This window comes from Oratosquilla oratoria, chromosome 5, assembly GCF_046742065.1.
Source record: "Oratosquilla oratoria isolate Oo_2021 chromosome 5, ASM4674206v1, whole genome shotgun sequence".
In the NCBI taxonomy this organism is placed as follows: Eukaryota; Metazoa; Arthropoda; class Malacostraca; order Stomatopoda; family Squillidae; genus Oratosquilla; species Oratosquilla oratoria.
Window position 1 is genome coordinate 30689719 of NC_134781.1, and position 7500 is coordinate 30697218.

A 7500-nucleotide genomic window follows, 5' to 3' on the forward strand; every position below is an offset into this window, starting at 1 on the left:
CGGGGGAGACTGCAAGAGACCATAAGGCCTGCACCAAGCAGTTCCCTGTATTTTACCACCTGTCATCCCCATCCATAGATTCATCTCAGGTTCTTTTAAAACAACCAATTGTTTTAGTGCTCACTACATGGTTGCTAAATGCGGTGGTACACTAAGCATTACTCGCTAGCATGCTACTTGCTTTTGCTATTTCGATTGAGGTGAAACGACTTCAGTTACGATCTTTTGTTGTTCAGAATTCCCAAATGTCAAATTACTCCCGCGTCATACAGTGAAAAATATTTTGATCTCTTTATAAGGCTATTCGTCGCTCTTTGCACAATATTCCAGATTCAGTCTCAACATATCGATTTCTTTGTAAGACCCTTCCTCACTCTTTGTACAAGATTCTAAACCCAAACCAAGCATTATGAGCTCTTTGTAATGGCCTTCTTCGCTCTTTGCACAATATTTCGAATCCAACCCAAACATTATGAACTCTTCCCACCGTCCTCCTCGCACTTTGCACAATATTCTAAGCCCAACCCAAACATTATGAACTCTTTGTAACACCTTCGCTCGCTCTTTGTCCAAGATTCTGGACCAACCTGGACGCCATCGCGCAGCCGTACCCTCACCAGCCGGCCCTGGACGTGACGCCAGCCATGGAAGCGCAGGGCTTCAACATCAGCCACATGTACATGGTCGCCGAGGACTTCTTCACTTCCATGGGGCTCGAGGTAAGGCGGGGAGGAGGAAGAGGAAGAGGAGAAGGGAGGAGGAGGTAAAGGAAAGGGAGGGGAGGAGGTGGTGAAGGGAGTGGGAGGAGGAGGAGGAGGTAGGAGAAGGTGGCGAGGGGGAAGGAGGAGGAAGGAGGAGGTGGTTCTAGGAGGAGGTAAAGGGAAGGGAGGGGAGGAGATGAAGGGAGTGGGAGGAGGAGGTAAAGGGAGAAGGAGGTGGGGAAGAGTAATAGGAGGTAGAAAGTAAGCGAGGTGGGAGGTAATGGGAAGTGAGGGAGGAGGTAAAGGGAGCAGACGGAGGAGGCAGGAGGTAAAGAAAAGGGAGAGGAGGAGGTGAAGGGAGCTGGAGAAGGAGGTAGAAGGAGATGAAGGAGGGAGGAGGAGGAAGTAAAGAGAAGAGAACGGGGGAGGAGATAGGAGTTAAGGTAAGATGTAAAGGGAAGTGGGGGAGGAGGTAAAGGGAAGGGAGGGGAGGAGGTGAAGGGAGTGGAAGGAGGAGGTAGGAGGTAAAAGGGAAGTGAGAGGGAAGGCTGGAGGTAAAGGAAGTCAATGATAAAGGGGTTTAACTGATCTCAGTTAGCCCTCTCAACCCAATTTATGTACATACTTTAATCTGGTTAACAAGGGACGACCCCAAAAGGGGTCGAATCCAAAGAAACTTCTCAAAATCCATGAAAAACCAAAAGGTCTTATTAATTTTGACTTCAAGTTTTAACTTCGAGTGTTGGCCTTGTGTTTTGACTTCAAGTGTTGACTTTCAGTTTTGACTTCGAGTAACGAGGTTCCTCTTCTTCTCCCCCAGCCTTTGCCGAAGTACTTCTTCGAAAGGTCGATGCTTACGAAGCCCGAGGACGGCCGTGAAGTGGTGTGCCATCCCTCCGCCTGGGACTTCTTCGACGGCGAGGACTACAGGTAATAGTAGGAGACATCTTTGCCATGGCAATACACCTAGGTCCCTTAATCGAACACTCGCCAATCGCCACTTGTAAGGACGTTTGGTCCCAGGACATAAATTTACTTCGATTATTGGCCCAGGTCATAAAACTTCACCAATTTCTGAAGTGGGTTTATGTCCTGGGACCAAACGTCAGCACAAGTGGCGGTTGGCGAGTGTTGAATTAAGAGACCTCCTAGGTATATATGAATTCTGTGAAAAAAAACACAGAAGCGATCGGTCTATAATTTATTATTTTCCCTTATAGTTTTATGCATATATAGAATCGCGTGTGTATGTGATTTTTGCTGAATATATACTGGTATTCTGTGTGTATGTATACATGCGCGCGCGCGTGTGTGTATTGAGATCATCACCTGTGTGTAACACAAGTGGCCGCGCCCTTAGTGCAGGAACAGCCAAATCCTGAGGGAGACGTTGATGATTCCTCCTCCTTCACCTCCCCGTACAGAATCAAGATGTGTACTATTGTCAACTACGAGAATTTGGACACCATCCACCACGAATTGGGGCATGTCCAGTACTTCCAGCAGTACTCTAAACAACCAGCTATCTACCGGTGAGTACCACCGGGGCACCGGTTATCTCAGTGTTTACTCTCTCTCTCTCTCTCTCTCTCTCTCTCTCTCTCTCTCTCTCTCTCTCTCTCTCTCTCTCTCTCTCTCTCTCTCTCTCTCTCTCTCTCTCTCTCTCTCTCTCTCTCTCTCTCTCTCTCTCTCTCTCTCTCTCTCTCTCTCTCTCTCTCTCTCTCTCTCTCTCTCTCTCTCTCTCTCTCTCTCTCTCTCTCTCTCTCTCTCTCTCTCTCTCTCTCTCTCTCTCTCTCTTTAAACTTTCTTCCTGACAAAGGCTAAAGGCATTATCACATCGGGCTATTTTTCCTTCGACTGTTGGAGCAGATTTGCATCCCGCAGGTTTTGGGAAGGAATTTGAAATGCTGGAGTAAAATAATTTTCCTCCAGCATATCAAATGACATCCTATGCATTTGTGTTGAGAAAACAAAATAGTTTGCCATGGTGATTTTACGGCGGAAAGAGTTCTGGAGGTGGGTGCTACCGCCGATTATTCGGAGGCTGGAAGAAAAATAGCCCAGTATGATACCCCTTTAAGGAGGACTGTCTTCTGTCCACAGAGACGGGGCAAACGGCGGATTCCATGAAGCCATCGGGGAACTCATGTCCATGGCCTTCTCGACGCCGAATCATCTTCATAAGATCGGACTTCTCGAGGATAAGGTCGAGAACGAGGGTATGTTTGCATGTATCTGTGCGTCTTTATCTGATTTAGAATGCAGGAAAGGAATTACGCTCGTGAGGTCCTGTTGCTTATGCTTCATTTGTCATACCTAGTTTATGGTTCAAATTTTGGTTATATTATCTAAATAATTTCAAGAGGGTGTGTGGGTTTGTGTGTGTGTGTGTGTATGTGTGTGTGTGTGTGTGTGTGTGTGTGTGTGTGTGTGTGTGTGTGTGTGTGTGTGTGTGTGTGTGTGTGCGTGCGTGTGTGTGTGTGTGTGTGTGTATGTGTGTGTGTGTGTGTGTGTGTGTGTGTGTGTGTGTGTGTGTGTGTGTGTGTGTGTGTGTGTGTGTGTGTGTGTGTGTGTGTGTGTGTGTGTGTGTGTGTGTGTGTGTGTGTGTGTGTGTGTGTGTGTGTGTGTGTGTGTGTGTGTGTGTGTGTGTGTGTGTGTGTGTGTGTGTGTGTGTGTGTGTGTGTGTGTGTATTTACCTAGTTGTATCATACGGGAAGGGGAGCTATGCTCATGTGTCCCGTTTTTGTATCTCGCAGTGTCTAGTTTCCTCTTAAATTCGTGTATGGTTTTTGCACACACTATTGTTTTGTCCAGTTTGTTCCAGATGTCTATCACTCTGTGTAGAAAACTGTGTTTTTTCAGGTCTCTTCTATAAGTGTAATTTTTTTTTCCGTGTCCTCTTGTGTTTCTCTTGCTCCAGTTTAGCAAATCCTCTCTATCAAGGACTTCTGTGTCTTTTATGATTCTCTAGATGGTCAACAGGTCGCCTCTTTCTCTTCTTTGTTCCAAAGTCGATAATTTCTATTTAGCCATTCTTTCCTCATATGACGGATAAAGTGGTGAGGCCGTTTTCGTGGTTTCTCTCTGGATTCTTTCAATTTTCTTTATATTCTTTTTGGTACTGGGTGACCATAATATCATAACATACTCCAATCTAGGCCTTATTAGTGTGTCTAATATTTTTTCAACCATTTCTTCGTCTAAATAGGCAAAAACCACCTTTATTGATCGTAGAAAGTTGTAGGATTCTCCGACAATTTTGTTTATTTGTTTATAAGGGGACAAGTCGTTTGAGATAATTACTCCCAGGTCTTTTTTAGATCACACTTTCTTCATTTCCTTTGTTCCAATTGTGTTTTGTAATGATGTTCTTTTTTTCCGAACTCCATTATGCTCTGTTTCTTAATGTTGAAGTCTACTTCCCACTTCTGACTCCATTTCCAAACCTTGTTTAGGTCTCTCTATAGTGATTCACAATCCGTTTCGGTTTTCACTTTCCTCAACAACTTAACATCGTCTGAAAAGTTCATGTAACATTCCACATCTTCATCCATGTCATTCACATATATAGCGAACATTATTGGAGCCAATACTGATCCCTGTGGAACCCCACTAATCACCTCCTCCCAAACTGAACTCATTTCTCTGAGCACTACTCTCATTTTTTCTGCCATGTAGGAAATCCTCCATCCAGTTTAGTAGGTTACCTTGTATCCCTCCTATGTTTTCATTTTTTTTTTTATAGTTTCTTGTGTGGTACGTTGTCGAAGGCTTTTTGTAAGTCTAGGAAAACACAATCAGCCTATCCATCCCTTTCTTGTATTATATCTATTAGTCTTGAGTAGAAACAGATTAAATTTGTAGCGCATGATCTTCCCTGTCAGAATCCATAATGTCTCGAGTTTATTATGTTGTTTTCTTCCAGGTGTTTTATCCATCTATTCTTGATAGTTTTTCACAATTTTTGGCTACAGTGCCTGTAAGGGAGACCGGTCTGTAATTTGTTGATTCTTCTTTGTTTCCTTCTTTATATATTGGTACAATCTTGACATTTTCCAGTCTTTTGGTATTTTTCCTTCTTTGAATGAGCAACTTATTACGTTGTATATTTTGTCTATTAGTTCTTCTTTACATTCTTTTAATATCCAATTTGCAATTCCGTCTGGGCCGTGCGATTTTCTAACGTCAAGGTTCGTTAATTAATCCATCATTTCTTTTTGTGTTATTGTTATTTCCCTCATAGAGGGAGATCACACTTTACTTCCTTCGTCCCAATGTTGTACTTTTTCTCTATTGAAAATCGACTTGAAGTGATTGTTCATGACTACAGCCATTTCTAGATCTTCTGTGTATTCTGTATTTCCGTGGCGTAGTTTCACCATTTCCTGTTTATTTTTAAGTTTACCATTCACATATCTATAGAATAGTTTGGGTTGATCTTTACATTTTTCTATGATGTCTTTTTCGTAGTATCTTTTTTCCTCTTTGCGGACTTTTACATACCGGTATTCATTTCTATGGTTGATATATTTTTGCAATTTTCAGTTTTTTTTTTTTTTTTTTTTTCCAACTTTTTCAAGCTTTAGCTCTCCTATCTTTCGCCTCACTACATCTTCTGTTGAACCAGTACTTAATGTACACCTTCTCTTGCTTCTGTCTTGGTACGTATTTGTTCACTTCTTTATTATAGATTTCCATCAAGATCGTCCATTTCTCTTCCGCTTTTGTCTCTTCAATGTAGATTTTTTTTCTCAGTTTGCATTTTGAAAGAATCTGACCCAATTTGCTTTGTCTTTGATTACTTGAATAATTGTGTCTTTTGCATTTCCCTGCGTCTATTGTTGTACTATTTCTTTAAAATATGTCAGGGGACATATCTTTTGTGATGATCACCCCCAGGTTTTTTTCAGATCCCACTTTCGTTACTTCCTTTTCACCAATTTTATATTGTCCTGATATTTTTTTATTCTAATATGCTACATTTCTTAATATTGAAGTCCACTTCCCACTTCTGACTTCAGTCCCAGACCCTGTTCAGATCTCTCTGTAGTGAGGCACAGTCCGTTTCAGTACTCACTTTCTTTAACAATTTTGCATCACCTGCAAAGAAGCTCATGTAATATTCCACACTTTTGTCCATGTCATTCACATAGATAGCAAACATTATTGGAGCCAATACTGATGCTTGTGGAACTCTACTAATCACCTCTTCCCAATTAGAACTCTTATCTCTGAGCACTACCCTTATTTTTCTTCCATGCAAAAATGCCTTCATCCATTTCAATAGTTTACCCTGTATCCTTCCTCCTATGGTTTCCAGTTTTCTTATTATTTTTTTATGAGGGACTTTATCAAAAGATTTTTTGTAAATCTAGAAAAGTACAATCAGGCCACCCGTCCCTTTTTTGTCTTATATCTAGTAGTCTTGAGTAAAACCAGATCAAATTTGTGGTACTTGATCTTCCTTGTCTAAATCCGAATTGTCTCGGATTTAGGATGTTGTTCTCCTCCAGATATTTTATCCATCTATTTTCTATAACTTTTTTCACAAATTTTAGCTACCGTGCTTGTAAGGGAAACCTGTCTGTAATTTGTTGGGTCTTCCTTATTTCCTCCTTTATAAATTGGTACGATATCGGCATTTTTCCAGTCTTCTGTTATTTTTCCTTCTTTGAGTGAGCAACTTATTATGTTATATATTTTGTCTGTTAGTTCTCCTTTACATTCTTTTAATATTCAATTTGCAATTCCATCCAGGTCGTGCGATTTCCTGACATCAAAGTTCAGTACTTGATCCATTATTTCTTCCCGTGTTACTATCATTTCCCTCATTGGGGGAGGGGGGGTCATTTCTCTCCCTACATCCCGATGTTGCATTTTTTCTCTAGTGAAAACCGACTTGAAGTGTCTGCTCATGACTTCAGTCACTTCTGTATCTTCTGTGTATTCCGTATTCCCTTAGCATAGTTTCACTATTTCCTGTTTATTTTTTAGTTTACCATTTACATATCTATAGGATAGTTTTGGCTGTGTGTGTGTGTGTGTGTGTGTGTGTGTGTGTGTGTGTGTGTGTGTGTGTGTGTGTGTGTGTGTGTGTGTGTGTGTGTGTGTGTGTGTGTGTGTGTGTGTGTGTGTGTGTGTGTGTGTGTGTGTGTGTGTGTGTGTGTGTGTATTCCACCGAATTAATCTTTAAAGGTAGGGACATGAATAAAAAACACATAATAATATTCATATTATCTGCTATTATTTATCTATAAAGGCAAAAAATTACTAACTACAAAGACTGAAAAAACTACAACCATATTGTATATTAATTTAGCAAGACAAAAGTCTAGTTATTGTAGAACTATTAAAAACGATAATCACTAATACTTTTCTAAATCAATTACCTAATTAGAAAAAAAAATCTGCTATATTCACTACATTCTTTTCTAGAAATGGACATCAATTTCTTGCTGAGAATATCGCTCAAGACAGTGTCTACTTTGCCCTTCCATCTGGTCAACGACCTCTGGCGCTGGAAAGCCTTCAGGGGCGACTACAAGGACGGCACCTGGAACCAAGAGTTCTGGAAACTGAAGTGAGATCAACAGAGTTCTTCTACCCACGATAGAAACCAAATACTTATGCAATTAATTATAATGTTTAAGAATTATTTCAGCCCTAAATGTAATGACTATTTTTTCTGTATTGTTTTTATGCAGTTGATTATGTGTTTTCAATACTGATTGATAATTTTTTCGCGAAATTATTTGACGGATGGACCTGAAAGTCATATGACATGACGTCATAACCGATC

General features: G+C 40.9%; 1 protein-coding gene across 2 annotated transcripts in view; it reads left to right on the forward strand.

Moving 5' to 3' along the window:
* LOC143025433 (angiotensin-converting enzyme-like) overlaps positions 1 to 7500 on the forward strand; it is an 83449-nt gene that overhangs the window by 68684 nt on the left and 7265 nt on the right. For both annotated transcript variants that reach the window (XM_076185096.1, XM_076185097.1), the window contains exons 9-13: positions 575 to 719; positions 1522 to 1631; positions 2126 to 2233; positions 2805 to 2920; positions 7137 to 7281. In XM_076185096.1, the coding sequence (XP_076041211.1) occupies positions 575 to 719; positions 1522 to 1631; positions 2126 to 2233; positions 2805 to 2920; positions 7137 to 7281 (624 nt within the window). The remainder of the gene's footprint in view (positions 1 to 574; positions 720 to 1521; positions 1632 to 2125; positions 2234 to 2804; positions 2921 to 7136; positions 7282 to 7500) is intronic.